Source organism: Drosophila novamexicana, unplaced genomic scaffold (assembly GCF_003285875.2).
Source record: "Drosophila novamexicana strain 15010-1031.04,08,12 unplaced genomic scaffold, DnovRS2.1 tig00000462-arrow-pilon, whole genome shotgun sequence".
NCBI lineage: Eukaryota > Metazoa > Arthropoda > Insecta > Diptera > Drosophilidae > Drosophila > Drosophila novamexicana.
In genome coordinates, this window is record NW_020824806.1 from 1 (window position 1) to 17631 (window position 17631).

General features: G+C 40.8%; 1 protein-coding gene across 2 annotated transcripts; it reads right to left on the minus strand.

Annotated features, from left to right (window-relative positions):
• Nucleotides 1-6447: 6447 nt before the first annotated feature.
• LOC115760866 (activating transcription factor 7-interacting protein 1) lies at nucleotides 6448-17528 on the minus strand. 2 transcript variants are annotated; one of them, XM_030702422.1, is made up of 5 exons: nucleotides 17464-17528; nucleotides 12947-13100; nucleotides 9799-12889; nucleotides 9329-9738; nucleotides 6448-7379 (listed from the first exon to the last, which is right to left on the minus strand). In XM_030702422.1, the coding sequence occupies exons 2-5, from the start codon at nucleotides 13056-13058 to the stop codon at nucleotides 6934-6936; spliced, it is 4059 nt and encodes a 1352-aa protein (XP_030558282.1). In that variant the 5' UTR covers nucleotides 13059-13100; nucleotides 17464-17528; the 3' UTR covers nucleotides 6448-6933. The 2 variants fall into 2 exon arrangements, with proteins under 2 accessions (XP_030558282.1, XP_030558280.1); XM_030702420.1 differs by lacking the exon at nucleotides 17464-17528 and adding an exon at nucleotides 16905-17209.
• Nucleotides 17529-17631: the final 103 nt, after the last annotated feature.

Sequence of the window (17631 nt, forward strand, 5' to 3'; positions counted from 1 at the left end):
CTTGATTTGTCGGAAAATTTATGAAAAAAATGGGTGTGTTTTTGTGTGTGTGCGTTGTTGTTGTATTAGTTTTGTCTACAACACCTCGACGTGTCCTGGGCAAACATGTCCTGCAGGCGACATGACATCCCTTTAAATATCCTGTCAGCCCTAAGCTATGAAGAAATGTCAAGCTGTTGCTGAAACGAACGACAAGAAATCTACGAAAACTGCAACTTAATTGAGTTCAGAATGGACCAAAAGTCCAAAAGGAATGAAATGTTAACTAAATGAAATTTCATAAGGTACTGAAATGCTATAATTAAAGGAATAAATCTACAAAAGTTGCTTAAGGAAGCCTTTTTATAATACTTATAAAAGTCTTGGGCAAAATTGGCGACTAAAAACCGAACTGAAATAAAGCAAAATTATTGTTGTAATTATTAAAAATTAAAAAAAAAAATAAAATATTGAAGAATCAATGAAAAGTAAAAAAGTAAATATATATAGGAAATATATTGACGTATTCCTGTATTTCTATATAATATACAAAATTATATATATAATCTACTTTCGCAGATCGTTTTTCAAACTTAAAAGTTCAGAAATTTAGAGCTTGGTTAAATCCAATATTTAACCAATTATTGGAATATTTAAATAATATAAATTATTTAGATATAAATAAATATACTCTTTGAACTTAGGCATTGGAGCTTTCTTATTTAACAAAGAAATTGCAAAGGATTTTATTTAATATATTTTTAATTTCATTTGTTTTTTGTCTGAATGCGATTTACTTTGGATTGCTTTTCGAATGCTTTTATATTTAAGTAATTAATTTTTACAAAGCTAGAAACAAATAAATAAATAAATAAATGAAAGAACATTTTACGGGCAAAAAAACAATTAAAAATTCAGTAAGTGCATGATTTACGTTATTTTGTGCGTAAAATGTGCAAAAATTGAGGCAACTAGACATTTATAAACATGCCAAATAAAGCACATTTAAGCACATGCACGTATCACAAAAATATATTTATTTTTACACAATAAACTAAAACTTAAATCTTATACTTAATTCTGGCATCAAAAGCATTTGGTCGCCATGTGAAATGAAAATAAAGTGCGGGCACATAAGCTGCAAGCTTTACCAGATGACTGATAGACCACACACATACACACACACGAACACACACACACACACACACACACACACGAGCACACCCATCGATACAAAAGGATCATGATTTTATCGATTTGATTCGTAAGCCTTTCAGCTGAACAATCTGCCCTAGCTGCATGCTATATACGAAAACATGCTCATATATACAGCTAATGCTGGCTTATGGCACCTTGAGTACACACACCCACACTTACATATACACATGGGCAAGTGTGCGTGTGTGTCTGGCTCAGTCTGAGTTACAGAAACCGTAGCATACTTATGTGCGCTCTCATTGTACAATAAGACGCTTAATAATAGTAACGCGCTACGTGCAAATGGCCACAGCTTGTAATAGACCTAGGCACAGCCCAGTTAACACACACACATACACACAGGCACAACAAATATCAAATATGGCACCAAGTGGCCAGGGCCAAGACATGAAACCAGAGTCGCAGCTCGAGTCGAAGTTGGGTCTGAAAATGGGTTCATGTGTTATTGTTTATACTGTGTGTGTGTGTGTGAGAGAGTGTGTGTGCGTGTAGTGTTTTTATAGTTGTTGATGTTTTTTTATAATTACTCTCAATGGAGGTTACGCCGTGTAAGCGCGTGTGTGCGTTGTTGTTGTTGTGGGTTTTGGCATTGTTGTTAAGCACACATAACGGTAATTTAATTAACATGCATAAACACACACACACATGCACGCCGAAAATGTGGAACGCTTTGGGGCATTGTTATACTTACAAAGCAATTGACGAGTTGCCACTTGTAATCGATATTTCAATTAAATGTTATTTTTACATTTTTAATTAGGCCTGTTTCTAAGCAATATGTTATACACAATGAAAGCTGCTTTGTTATATTTTTTATGTATTTTAATTAGGCCTTTTTCTAGGCAATATATTATAAACAATGAAAGCTGTTTTTATACACAATACCTATATTTTTTTTTAATATTTTTTAATTAAGTCTTTTTCTATGTATATATTATATTAAAAACAATGAAAGCTGCGTAAATATACAATATCTATGTTCTTTATTCTTTATTTATAATTTTTAGACATCTATAAACAAGTTATGTTTCTTGCTTTGTTTTTATTTTACATAAATGTTTGTTTTTGTTTTGTTATTTATTTGTTTTTGATTTTTTTTTGTTCTTAAATTCTTCGCATCATTGATATTTAGTTGCTCTGAGTATTAATTTATTTTCGATTTATTATAACTCATTCATTTTTTACACTTAAGAATTTGTTTTCAATACTTTTGCAGCAGCTATTTTTTATTATTATGATAAATTGATGAGCTCTAATTTTGTATTTTGTAATGTTTTAATACTTTTTTTATTATGTTTTTGTTGTTTATTAATTTTCTTAAGGCTTGTTATATATTTTTTATTTTATCAACACACGCAGAATTTTGTTAAAAGCTTTTTTATACTTATATTTTTTAAATATTATATGTATTTTTGCTGTATTTGTTTATAATATTTTATTGAAACTATTTTTTTTTTTTATATATTGTACTTAAATATCATAGCGGCATATTTTTTATATGCTTAAAATGTGTTATATATTTATTAAATATTTTTTTATATTAAATATATTTACATATTTTTTAACAATACGCGAAAAACCCACACACAACTAATGCAATAATTATTGTTGCATTATTTTTGAGTAAAACACGCGTTAATTGTCTAAAAGCGCGCCGCATGCCGCCGATAGATGCACGTTGCGCGCAGCAGAGATGCGAAGATAGACGAGACACAACCGTTATGTGGCGCGTTCAGCGAGCGAATAACAAAACAAAGCCCGCAAATGCTGCTACCAATATAAAAACAGTGTTGCCGTGCGGCAAGTGACGCATGCGCTGCGGACAGTGAGCGCCAGCAGTTTTTTGTGTGTGCCTGCTGACAAAACATCTGTGTTTTTGTTATGCTTGCAATAGTACATGTCTGTTTGCCTGTGTGTGTGTGTGTGTGCGTGCGTGTTGTGGCTGCTAAGACATTTCCCGGAAATGAAGCAGCAACAACAACAATTAAATTGCGCTCACTGTGTGTGTAACAGTTATTTCAATTAAATGCAAGCAGGCAGTGTGTGCATATGTGTGTGCGCGTGTGTGTTTACTTATTTATTTTTTCTTGCCTTGACAATTGCCAAATAATTGGAGCGGCAATGACAACAACAGGACAACGGGCCAGGACATGAACAGGACATGTTTGCGACACGTTGCCTGCAAATGAATTAAAATGACAAACTGGCTAAATTTCTGTGCGCCGGATGTGCAGCAGGCGCAGAGGCAAATACCATGACTTAACATTGAGCCGCACACACACACACACACACATGCGCCTAAAGTCAAGGTTTTTGGCTGCCGTTCAAAATGCGCTGGCACGTGGCACGCGCTGCTTGTTGGCGCGCCTTGCCAACTAAGCCAGGCGGCAGCTGCATATGCAGGCAACAGCGAACCAATCACGCCGCTCTCTGCCACATGCAGCGCATGAATGGACACAAAAAAAAGTAAGAGGTTCTAGTCGGGAGCTCTCGACTAGGGGATACTCTGAACCCTCTTCTTCCAACATCAAATGCATATACTTATATATTTTATTTTAGAAGCTATATGTCAAGTTTGGTGACTCTAGCTCTTATTATTTACCAAAATTGCCCAAAAAACAGGATATCGATATCGATTTTTATCGATTGCTTGGAAACGGAGTAAGTTATCGATTATCGGAAACAAACTCGATCTGCGCAGGCACTAGGAGCATCTACATCTAAATTTCAAGTCTCTAGCCCTTATAGGTTCTGAGATCCTTGTGTTCATACATACGGACGGACGGACGGACGGACAGACAGGCGGACATAGCTAGATCGACTCGGCTATTGGTGCTGATCAAGAATATATATACTTTATGGGGTCGGAGATGCTTCCTTCTGCCTGTTACATACATTTGGATTTTGCACAAATACAATATACCCTTATACCCATTTTTAATGGGTTCAGGGTATAAAAAAAGCACCACACGGTACAAAATATTTGAAAAAGGTCGCGACGTCGCCTGCAACGCTCATCCAATGTCAAGTGCATGAGAGCAATCGGTGTCGCAGCCTTGACAAAAAAAAACAAGTAAGTGTCGGGAGTGCACGACTAGATGATACCCCGAAACATCTTTTGCCAACAACAGAGCTTGTCGAAGCTTTAACAAAGATATATGATTGAAAAGCCAGCTATACCAGAAGCTATACGCTATATGCTATATTTTGCGTCTCTAGCTCTTAAATCCTAAGCAATTTGATCAGCAAACAGAATTTCGATAACGGTTTTTATCGATTGCTTGTTACAAAAGAGGGGTTATCGGTTATCGATAACAAACTCGTATGGCGCGTGCACTAGGAGAATCTAGAGAATTGAGACATTCATAAAAACGGACAGACAGGCGGACGGACATGGCAAGGTCGACAATCTTTTGATGATGATCAAACATATATATATATACTTTATGGGCTCGGAGACTCTTCCTTTTCACAGACACAACCATTTGCACAAAACCCTTATATAATTTTTACCAATATGCAATGGGCTCAAGCTATAAATGGTATATTCTGTCGAGTTTAACGTACACACTTAGTTAATAGGGAATTTAACAGTTAAATAAGTCGCAGGGATTATAGGTTGTGACTCCAAAACTGTTATCATAAATCTGTGAGTTTCAAATTGTAAATTGCGAAAATCCGATTTTGGCTTATGGAAGCGTGGGGCAGTGTTTACTTTCAAGTCTATAATGCCCCCTTTGACATGGTGACTAGCGTATAAAAGGGCTCTATATATGGGTCCGGGGACGGAGGGATTGCACTTAACATGCAATATTGGCAACGTAGGCCATTAAGCGGGAGGAGGGGGAGCAGCGTTTGTTTGCGGACGGCAAGCGACCCCTAAATGGACAGTACCCAGTCTCACGGAAATGAGCGTATCTATATTTTATGTGTCATCGGTTGCATTCTCATATAGAAATGCTCCCAGCCATCCCAATCCAAGCCCCTACCTCCAACTAAGTTAACTGCTTTCGGGCTGAAAATCAATTTGTGCAAGCAATTTGTGCTAATTTGTCCTTTGGTTGTCCTCGAGTGTATACTGTCAGCAAGGATATGGGCATTAAATGCTAACTGAGCATTAGATTGCCAAAACATTTACCTAAAATTATTTGACAGCAATCATCCAGTCATAAGCGATAAGTATTACATTTATAAAGCTATTTTTTAACCATGCGCTATGTAAATAAGTCGAAGGATAACTTTTACTATCTTTGGTTTAAGGCACATTCAATTTTATGATGTACTCAATTTGATGTCAGATCGTACTAAAAATAAAGTAAATTTCTAAAACTCATTGTAAATTTAACATGTCCTTAAGCATAATGTGCCACCAAATAGATTATTTCAATTGTAAATTGTTTAGTTTGCTTTGGTTATTCTTTTAGGTTGAAACGGTTGCAAAATTTACAAAGCACTTTATTTACATTGCAAATATTTGCAAAGGAAACATAAGAATAGTGTTTCCACCTAGAAGCCACCTCGCGACCAACCTATTGAAGAAGAGTTGCCATATTCACACAGAATTCGTAAATATTTTAAGAGCCTGATATACACAGTTTATCTTCATTGTAAATTTTAATCAACATAGCTTCAACGTTAGTTATATTCATTGTAAATTTAACATGCACTTTTACATAATGTTAAAACAAAGATAATATAAACTGCTTATGAAAGCTAAAAATCGACTGGCAGATTTGCGAAGCACTTTATTAACATTGTAAATCTGCAGTGTTGCCACCTAGCAGACATCTGTTTGTTAGCAGATTGAAGAAGAGTTGCCATATTGACAAAGAATTTGTAACATTTTTTAAGAGCCCGACTATACACATGCTATCTACCTTATCTACCTTTTAAGCATGTTTTCTTAAGTTCATTGTAAATTTAACATTCGATTTAACATACTTTTAAACTACAGAGAATGTAAATTGTTGAAATTGCTTTGGTTAAATAAAGACTATCTAAACTATTTGTGGTCGCTGAAGTCAACTGACAAAATTGCAAAGCACTTTATTTATATTGTAAATACTTGCAGCTAGCCGATTGAAGAGTTGCCACATTCACAGGCAGTTAAAATTCCTTAGAAAATAATCAACTGTAAACTACCCAAACTACCTTTCTCAGAAACGTGCCTCATCCCAACAATAAAAATAATTAATAAACATATACAGATTTTTAATTGGATCTGAGTTGAAGCAATCAAAAACAGAATGCTTTTGATTTTTCAGTTTGATATTTATTCATTGTTTACTATTCCTTTAAGCTTAGAACATAAGTCTTAAATTACAAAACGAATCATATTGTTGCGTTTAATTTCTACGAAGCAGATGTTTGAGTGATGTCTGATTAATCCATAAATAAAACACTTCATAAGGTTAAAACTTAAGACTAACTTAGAGTATATGGGGGGAAAGGAATCAATTTAACAGCTGCCAGTTCTCAGTGTTTTCCCATCGTATAAGGAACGAACATAGATGTGATTTTATATATTAGTTGGCTTAGAATTTGGGGCCACAAACTGTGCTGCTCGGCGGCTGCTTGCCAAAAGCTCAAACTCAATACTTAAAATAGGGGCTGGGGCACAAAATGCGTACATAAATATGTTATAAATACAATTTAAAAATAATTTCAAAGAGTTTAAAATCAAAAAAATTACACAAAAACAAAACACACTCCCAACGGGGCGGGGCACTCGACATATTACCACGTTTTGGGCAAACTGAATACCCCGTAACGTTCATGGGCATCGACGCCGCGAACGGCGAAAAAGTAGCGCTGATTTTCCTGGAATTGATTCAGTGTAACCGCCATGGGCAACAGCATGGCCTTCACGTCGCCCACATGACGCCAGGAGTCCGTGCTGGGATCGTTGCTGGTCTCCTGGTAGGCATAGATTTGATACGTGACGCATTCCGCGAAACGGGGCCCCGTATCCTCCAGCGTCCACGAGATGACAATGCCCGTATCGTGCAAACTGATGCGTATAACGGGCCGAGATGGCGGCAGCTTCCAGTCCGGATGAAAGGTTTGCGGCGGCGCCAGCGGCAACGGCGCGGGATGCGTATAACGCATACGCGCCCCACTCGGCGGCGTATTTTCTGAGCGTATCTGCATGGTGACATTGGAGCCAATCGAACTTCGCTGAACTGTTAATGAGATGCCAATTAGTGATTGCTCCGAAATTGTAAGCTACATATTTGTGGTTCACACTTGTCCCTGAATCAGGCAATGCATTTGTATCCGCATTCTAGAATGTTCCTAATATAAATTTTCCTTTTTATAAATCCATGTTTACTTGATATGAAATTTGTGGTTACTCCTCGGTAAATGTTGCTGCTCCTCCTATTTTACCAACAACACTTGTCCTCCATTTTAACTTAATTCCCGAAAAAATCTGGATTCTATTACTAACCGACAGCTAGCAGAAAAGTTTGGGCCATTCATTTCTTTCGATTTCTGGTCCAAAGTGGACTTTGTTTTTGTTCGGGTCCGAGACTCGCTCGCTTTCTCCGAGAGCAAGAGAGTACGAAATCCATATTATTTGTGTGATAGAACGGTATTTTTTTGATTTTATTTCGTTCTCACTACAGGAAACTGCTTTGGCTTACTCTCAGTGCTCTCAATATGCTCTCTCATTATGTCTAGTGATAGTTTCAATGCATGTGTGTGTCTGTGTTCGCACAAGTAACAATGAGCGCAAATTGAACTTTTCCAAATTTCGGACGCGTTTCTTCCCTTTTGAAGGGACGAGTAATATGAAATAATCAAAAGGTCATTCATCAGATCATTTTGCCTCGTTATTGTTGGTAAGGGTACCTAAGCGTTGGCTTTTGTGCATTGAATTTTGTATATGGATCGAAGTATTTATGCCGTTGTGTGCCTGTTGGTTCTCTGCCTGTGCGATGCAAATTAGACTAGATTTGAAGTTTTTTAGATTTTTGAATTTCGACCTCTACACACACACACACACGCACGCACAAATGTATGGTAAGTGATTCTATACATTTTGCTGCATGTTGACATCTTTTTTTGCACTATTAGTGTCGAAACCAATTCAAGTTTGTCATATTTGTATTCTCTTAAAACTCACTTCACTTCATTTCCATTCAGTCTAGCACACATTTTTTTATAACTATATATTTGCATATATTCTCTATATATACTTTATGGGATCGCAGAGGAAGCTTTCGATAAACATTTTGCGATAAAATAATAATACCTCCTCGAGGGTATTCAACAAAATGTTAACACTCATGCAACATTAATATACATATCATTATGTACAAATTTTAGCATGAGTATGTAAATACAGTATTAACTGTAAATTGTTAGCATATAGAATATAAAAACAAGATAACACTTCCTACAGTTTTTGTTATTTTTTCCAATAAGCGGACAACTGCCCCCTTCAAATATCAATTTTATGATATGCAAAAACCAAAGTAGCTTTTATAGTCTAGCATGTCAAGCAATTGAAGGGAGTTTTCTGAAGGCAGGGGTTATACAAAAAAAACCAAACCGAAATAGGCGTATCTAAGGCGAGCTCGATCGAACTGAATTTTCGGACGAGTCGAGTTGAATTTGGACTCGCTCGAACTTTGTTTGAGTATCCGAATCGTACGTCGAGCTGATCAAATTTGAATCTTGACTCGCTCGAAGAAAGTTCGAGCTAATCATTTATGTTCTCACATCGGTAGAACCAACATTAGCTCAAGCCCGAGTTCGAACTTCGCTAGTATGAATGTCTTCGAACATGTTGGATCGTTTGTTCGAACACGGCTCAATAGTCGAAAGTTCGAGCCTGTTGGTTTTCGGCTTGATCGACTGAGTATTCAAGTTTGTTTCAAGTAATTTCATCAATGCTAGGCTCTAGTTTATACGCGAATCATATTTTCACATCTTATTTAATCTCTACTACCAAGTATTTTGGATAGAATCTCATAACGGAGAAAAGAGATTTCATATAAAATTGATATATACTGGGATACTATTACTTTTACAATCATAAATCTGTCTCAGCCTATAAAATATGGTAATGTTTTACCTGTTATCGGGACGTGTGTACCCAAGTAAACTCCACTTTTATGTAAATTACCTGGTCCATTGACAATCTGTCGGGCAACGGCATTGGCGCGCGGTATATTCATGGGCGACACACGCACTACGCTACCGCCCGCCGAACGTGAATTGGGGCCCATGGGCGGCGTCTGGAGGCTGCGTTTGGCGGCTGCACTTGGCGTTTGCCGGTGACGTGCACTGGCCTCCACGGCGGCAGCGGCAGCAGCAGCAGCTGCTGCTGCATCATCCTCATCGGTCAGATCGATGACGGCCTTCTCTTTGGGTCGGGCGGGCGCCAAACTGGGCTGACCAAACCCGGCGGCAACAGCGCCGCTGTCTGTGGCATTTGACATGGGCACCGAAACGGTGCCGCCGCCAATGGGCATGGCTCGGGGCTTGTTGTTGATGCTGATGGGCTGCTTGCCGGGACTGCGACCGATGCGCACGCTGCAAGGAAGGAATTAAGTTAAAGGAGCTGCAATCGGAAATAAGGAAGCAATAACTTACGGCAGGGGCTGTTGTTGCTGTTGCAGCTGCTGCTGTTGTTGCTGTTGCAGCTGTTGTTGTTGCTGTTGTTGTTGTTTTGGTGTCATGTATGAGCCGGGGTAATCCTTGCCAATTGGCTTAGCTGTGGTGCCGCGTGCGCGCATCGCTGCCGCGACAGCCGCAGCGGTTGCCGCGTTCGTGCCGCCCGTGTGCTTACTGGCGTACATGGGCCGTGATGTGACATGGGGCAGTGATTGGATGCGTTGCATGCCCTGGTTGGGGGAGCTCGCCTGCTGACCGCTGGGCGTGTTGTTCACGGGGCGCTGTGGCGTCACTTTCTGCATGCAGCCGCGTCGCACGGGCGGCGTGCCGCTGGTCTGCACGAAGGGTCGGGATGCATGCAGCGGCGGCGGCGTCTGCTGTTGCTGCTGGGTCTGCAGCAGCTGCTGCTGCTGCTGGTGATGAGGCGGACTGGGACCTGGTCGCGGCGCATTGTTACGCATGGGCGTGCGCATCGGTGAGGTGCTGGCCTTGGGCGGCGTTGGCATTCCTGCTGCTGCCGGCGCCGACATACTGCCCGCAGTATGGGCGCTGGCCTGGCTGCGCGCCTCCTCGCTGGGTTTCTTCATGAGGGCCATGCCCACCTGTAGACCGACGGCGCGCGTAATGCGCACGGGCGCCGTAAACTGTGCATTCTTCGTTTCCAAATCCTTGAGCACGCGCTTGTGCACCGTCTCCAGATCGAGAAACTGCTTGGACACCTCGGCTATCTTGCGGCGATAGTTGGCCAGCGTGATCTCGTGATTGTCGATCTGGCGTCGGATCTCCGCAAATTCGCTCTTCACCAGCATGCTCTCGACGACCTTCTGCAGCACCAGCTCCTCCAGATCGTGCCGTGTCATCTTGTCGAAGTTCTTGCGGAATTTCTTGATAAATTCCATGCGCAACGGCCTGACATCGGGCTTGAACTGCGGCTTTGGCTTCAAATCGAGCGCCAGCTCCGTTGGCTCCGCCTTCTCCTCGGGCTTGACTTTGGCTGACTCTGCAGCAGCTGCTACCGCTTCCGACTCCTGGGTATTGTCGTGGGCATCGAGATCAATTTGCAGCGTGCCATCGTTGGAGCTATTGGAATCAGAGTCGTCGGTCTTAAGCTTCTTGCTGGGCGTCTCCTCCTTTTCCACGGGACTGCTATTGGCTAGCAGGCTGTGACTGCGTTTGGCAACTGCGGGCAGAGCTTCCTCATCGTTGGTGGTTGTGTTGGCGGTGGTGCAGCTGGAGCTGCTGCTAGCCTCCGGCTTGTCCTCGGTGCTCAGTCGTATGCGCTTAACGGCCGGCAGGCCCGCATCGGGCTCATCCTCGGGCTCGTCGCCCACCATTTCCACATCGCCGTCTTCAGTCTCCGCAACGGGTTCGGCCTCAGCTTCGGCTGCGACCTCATCTCTGCTCTTCTGCGAGGGCTGCAGCAAATTGCTCGAGTTGCTGTCCACATCCTCCCCAGAGCTAACTTTCAGCTTTTCTTGCGTTTTGAGCTTCTCAAACTGATCGCAAGCATTGTCCGAATTGTCAGCTAACAAATCACTGCTTACGGCTCCATTCGCTTGGGAATCTGTTGCTGCAGTCGCAGCTGTTGTTTCAGACTTTTTACTTGGCGCCTCCTCCGGTTTCTTTGCGGGCGGCTGTTCATCTTCGTCCTCGGACACAAGGACTACCTCCTCCGCCTTCTTTTCGGCAGTTGACATATCCTTGACAGCTTCCGTTTTGCTTTCGTCTGCCTCAGGTTCCTTTGCCGACTTCTCAATAGGCTCGAAAAAGATCACTTCGTCATCCGATTCGGCCTCCTTTGTGTCAGCTTCGATCTTCTCTGAAGCTTTGCTCGGCGCCTGCTCTTCACTCTCCTCGTCCGCCTTTGCCAAGTCTTTATCGAAGACACCGTTTGTCTCTACAACTTTGTTGTTCGGCAGAACAGGAACTTCACATTCTATTTCTGTGTCTGCCTTCTTTGTCTGGGCCTCCTTCGAGTTGGCCTCTGACGTGTTGGCAGCTTCCGTCAACATTTCATCAAGGGTATTCTCTTTGAGCTCTTGGGTAGCTGTCATTTTTATTTCCTTATCCTCTTCTTTATCATCAGGTTTACCAAGCTTCTTTGGCTCAGCATCTTTCGCGGCTGTCTCTGATTTTTCTGCAGCCTCCTTCGCGGGATTATCGGAACTATCTTTAGGCAACTCCGTTGTTGCCTCAGCTGCTAGACATTCATCCGACGAGTCTAGATCAATAATTGATATATCGACCTTTGCCTTATCATTGGCAAGTTCCGCTTTATCATTGCTTTCGTCGGAGGTTATGTCTTCTAGACCATTTTTGCACTCCTTTCGGGGAGTTGGTTCGTCGGGCTTTTTAATTTGCTGATCTGCCAATGCTTCGAACTCATCTGAGCTGGAAATATTTTCCAATGCATCCATGAAGACCTCATCGCTGGAGTTATTGAGGTTCGTCTTTTCATCATCCGCTTTGGACTTATCTGTTTTTGAGATTTCCGAGTCCTCTTCTTTACCAACTACCATATTTTCCTCAGCTAGCACATCCTTTTCTGCTGCTGCTTCATCCTCATTTGCAGCGATATTTTGTTTATTTTCGCCTTTCTCCAAATCCTCTTCCTCTTCTTGTATTTTCTCTTCGGCCTCGACAAGATCGGCGCCCACAGGTTTCTCCACGCTGTTATCGTTCTCCTCTTCCTTTTGCTCTCCTTCGGCGCCGATCTGTTTGGCGGCAGCTTCATCGATCACAATGTTGCTTTTCTCATTGTTATCGATATCGGCTGCGAGCGACTCACTGTCAGCTTCCACAGCTACGCTCTCCTCTGCTGCTTCCTCGTCGACAGACTCCTTGGGATCGCAGTCTACGATCGAACTGATTTTATCCAAAAGAGCATCCAAATCTGTGCCAGCATTACGCTCGCAGGGCAGCGCTTCGCTGGCAATTTGATCGATGCTTTTGCCGATACTATCGATAGACAGCGCTGCCTCAATATCTGGTTCCAGGACGTCTGCTTCCAGGCCATTGTGTATTTCCTCATCGCTGGCTGATTTGCGGCTTTCCACCGTTTTTTTAATATCTGTAAACGATTCGGCTTATTTAAATGCGAATTTATCGATGAAAGTGTTGTACCTACCAGGGGTGGTGAGCTTATCGACTTCATGGTCGAGTTCCTCTGCAATGCTTCTTATAATTTCATCTTCAGTTGCCAGCTCCTTTAGTTCCACGTTTTGTGTTACTTCCATCATATTTGCGCGTTAATATTTTGCCTTTAGTTGGAACACATTGAACTGAGATGAAATGAAAAAATTAGGTGTTTTGTCATTTCATTGGTTTCATTGACGATCCGGCAACACTGAAATCGACAGTGTGGCAACCCTGCGCAGAGGCTATCACACCATATGACCTAGCCCCTACCCCCTACCCCCCCCCCCCACACAACAACAAAACGTTTTATACATCAAATGTAAAATTCGTTTTACAAAACCAAAAACAATTAATTCGTCAATTCCCTCTTTAAGAATTGATGCAGACGAAAAAGCTTTTGCCGGAAGCTTAACGAAAGCTTTTACTGTAATTTCTGTCAGCGATGAAAATGAAAAAGAGCGTTAGTTAAAAAAAAAACAGAAATTTACAATGAACCAAGTCCGGATTTCACTTTTAGACCCTGCTTGAAAATCGTATTACCCAACAAACCAAAAGCCCACTAATAACAATTGACCTTGTAAAATGAAAGGGTTCGATTAAATTTAACTGGCATTTAAAGTTCGGGTAAAGCCTTGAAATATGTTATTTCAAAATTCTATCATTCAAATATTTATATATATATATATATGTATATGTATATATATATATATACGTAAGCACCAACTGATTTTCGTCTGGTGCCTTACGCTATTTCGGTTTCGGTATGTATCTATAAATCTACATGCCTAACCGGTGTGCTTGTCGCTCGGTCGGTCGGTCGGTCGGTTGTTCGGTCGTATTTTGCCGCCGAACGCAACAACAACAACAACAGCGAGAACCGCCGCAGCGCAAGATGACTGCAGCCGAAACACAAATACAAAGCGAACAAGCAAGAGAAATAAGCGTGCATAAAGCAGGAACATATGATAAATATTTGGAGCCAGCGTAGAAGCAAAAACAAGATATGTTGTATGGAGCGTATGGGGACTGGAGCGATATATATTCGATAAATGATATATTTTAGCTTTTACCGCAACAATGTTGGGTGTTAACGAATTTGAGGTTAAGTTGAAGCAATTTTATATAACTATTGAAATTAGGACAAAATCCAACTTACGATAAGCTCAAGCCGTATGGATGCGCCTCGTTTCGATGAGTCTCAATCAATTTGCAGCAATTTACACTAGACTCTTAAGAAATCAAATTATTTGTAACTAGATTTCTGTGCGAGTTCAAGGCAACACTAAACATTGGCCGAAGTGTACGCGAACGCGAACGCAAAAACCAGCTGACGGCGAGACGACGACGACATTAAAAGAGAGCACAATAGCGCTGCGAAGAGAGAGCGAGCGGGAGAGAGACAGGGAGACAAGGTGGAAGAGCGCGAGAGAGGGCACGGCAGGGGCCAGCGACCTAAGTGCTTGGTAAGGGCGTGCCAGATAGGATTTGATAACGTTCTATATGTTTTTTTTTTCCGAACATTTTTAATCAATCTCACTTTCACATCTTCGATGTGCGTGAAATTCTACAGTGCGTGCGACCCCTAGCCAAATGCGCTGTGACGTCAGCATGGCTGGCAAATAAATGTAAACGATTTTGCACACCATCATGCTTGATATCGGGTACTTCTGAAATAGGTCAACTTTTCAGGCAATTTGTGAGCGTAGTTATAGACGAATCGGATTCCCAGCAACAATATTGAAACGAGTTGGCAGCGCTGACGCTTGAAGAACTACCTTCAGGGCGAGGGGTTCGGCTGCAGGGGGTTGAACCACATAACAATTGCTGCTGCAGGGGATCTTCGTCTGTGGTATGGTTTTCCACAGAGTTCCGATAACAATAACAGCAAAATAATAGAAGAAAAACGCAAAACAAAGTAAAAGTAAAGTTGCCATAAATTGCCATTTTATAAACGAGCAATGCTGCCGACTGTGCGAGCGGCAGGTCCGATGCGAGTGAGCTGCGTGCGTGAGCGGGACAACTCTATGTGAAACATTTTATCTGCCAATGGATTGGGGGGGAGTGGGTGGGGGCGACGGCGGATAAATTAAATTATTATTTTCTATAGAAATTAACGACAAAATATGAAAAACGGCATTTGAAAATGAAAACATGTAAAACGGCAAACAAAAACAAATCAAGAGCACACGTTTAGAGAAAGAGACTAAGAAGCAGGGGAACGGTGGAGGGAGGGAGGGAAGGGGGGGGGATAGTTAAGCAGCAATATTGCGGCAATTTGTGCGCTAGTCTAAGATCCGCAGTTTTTGGGACTTGAGAAGATGCAATGTTTTATGCGTTTGCCTAGGACTTTTGGCAGGATACCGGTTTAGTACCAGGTCGTAGGCTTTCAAGACCAGAGAGAGGGAGAGGGAGAGTGAGAGAGCGTAAGAGCTTCAACAGCAAGAGCGAGAGAGAGGGAGAGAGAGAGCTAATGAGTGAGAGAGAGGGAGTGGGAGCGGTACTAGACGTTTATACGAGGTAAAAATATGTATGTATGTACATATATGTAAGTAATCTATATGTAGAAAATAAGAAAAAGAAAAAAAGTTTGCCGAACGACAAACACATTTTGTTCGTGCCGTCGTACAACAACGCGAGGCGTACCGAAAGACACAGCAGCACAGTGAGAAGCAGCAACTAAAACGGACGCAATACAAAAATTGAGGCGTCGGCAGCCATATTTGCCGTCCAAAGTTTGTACTATGTATTGGGAGAAAAAAAAAAAAAAAAAAAACAGGTCTTGGGTTTCGAAATGTCACGATATAGAATCGGTCGGAAACATGATTTGGTTCAGATTCTATCATTATGTTTGGGCTGTACCTCAGTTTCGCCCTGCCTCCCTACCTACCTATACCCTACTTTAGTTTTATTGCTCTCATCTTGTTTGTATGCGCTTTACATATAGACAACAAATAAATAAATAAAACAAAGCTACCTGATTAATTGTCTCTGCATAGGCGTCTTTATATATGTTGATGTCTTTTTCGTAGTAACATAACTATGTTTGGACTTGTTTTGGGAGTTATGTCTATTATAGCTGTTTCGCTCTTGCATGCAAGCACATACTCATACATTCACGCACACATGCATACCTAAGTTCGCTTAAGTAGAACTACGTGTGTGTGTGTGTGTATGTGTGTTCGTGTATGTATAACAAGGTTTGTATGTGTATAATATTTTGCAGCGCATTCACATTCTTTTTAGGTTACGTATCGATTTTGATACAAAGTGAGGTTAGTTTGAAAAACATCTAAGTTCCGGAGAATATTACGGATCCATGGGTCTTAAACCAATATTGGATTACATTATTATGGGAATATCATTTGATCCTAGATATCGGCGGCTAAGTTAACTGCAAGCGCAAGAGTAAAAGCAAACGGGGCAACAATTTAATTTTATGATTGTACAATTTAATGTTTTTAGGGCTGCCAAGTGCTAGCAAAGCATTATTTTGAAGTAAAGGTAGTTTTCGTTATCTATGCGCAAAGGTATGGGCGTTATTGTATGAATGTACATGTAATTATGGTGCACATGGTATACAATAGGGTTGCCATCTCCACAAATTGTCATACATATGCACAGCCTATGCTTGAGGTTCAAGGACAAACATACACATGTGCACTCCAAAAGCCGCACTCAATGTTTACATTTTATAATAAAAGACGACAAAGTTGAGACATTTATAGTTTTACCGGCTGCGTTGCAGCCACCTGACAACCCTAAAAACGCAAACAAATGCTAAAAAGTCTCTCTACATATTCGAAATCAAAAATTTATGTGAATACGTTGGAAAACCCCTTAAAACCATGCATATATATATGAGATGGTAATATAAACAATAATAATAACAATTATACCATGTAAAGTTAAGATCTGGCAACAATCTTATGTACTTAACATTAACTTACCTGTGTGTATATGTATTTGGAAAGTTGCTGTTCTTGTTTTTAGCATATAGATTATAACGTAACGTTTATGAAATGCCCTACGTAGTTAGGATTTCAATAATTTAAACGGTTTTTTTGCGATTTGTTTACACCGTGCAGAGAACCACCGCCCTGAACAACTGGAATACCAAACACAGACTAAATCAGAGCAGACAACAACAATTTGTGAGGAGCTGCGAACCAGTTGCGCTGCGGCTAGTTCCTGAACGTCAAAACTAGCTCGCAGGCAAGACGACAAATGAACTATAAACAACTTAACACGAACAACATCTGTAAGTTGTAGGCATGGACAATACAAAGTGAAGTTTTAATTAAAAATTGATTAATGAATAAATTTTAATAATTGGCATATAATTGAGCTTATAACTGGTTAAATTTGATTCATTTGATGGATTTAAGGCACTGAATAACAAATACATATTATTTTTACTGGCCAATAGTCATTGGTATTAGTTCAAATTATTCAAGAAGCGAATCAGTAAATAATTGCAAAATAGTTTTGCACGTAATTAGGGCTTACCTCTTCCGATACGGCATCAATTGCATTTCGAACTGCAGTTCAAAGTTCCACAACACTGACTCATTTTACTGAACAGCCCCTGAAAAAGAGTGTGCAAAAACCAGTTCACACGCGAACGAACGAACGATCAAAAACGAAACAAACAAAAACATCTGTGCGGCTTGTAGG

Bases quoted from the DNA above. Each gene is read 5' to 3' on its own strand.
- LOC115760866 (XM_030702422.1), bottom strand. From the start codon at position 13,058: ATGATGGAAGTAACACAAAACGTGGAACTAAAGGAGCTGGCAACTGAA. The intron at 12,890-12,946 runs GTAGGTACAACA...AATCGTTTACAG, and splicing joins CGATAAGCTCACCACCCCTG to ATATTAAAAAAACGGTGGAA. The intron at 7,380-9,328 runs GTAATTTACATA...TCTCATTAACAG, and splicing joins ACAGATTGTCAATGGACCAG to TTCAGCGAAGTTCGATTGGC.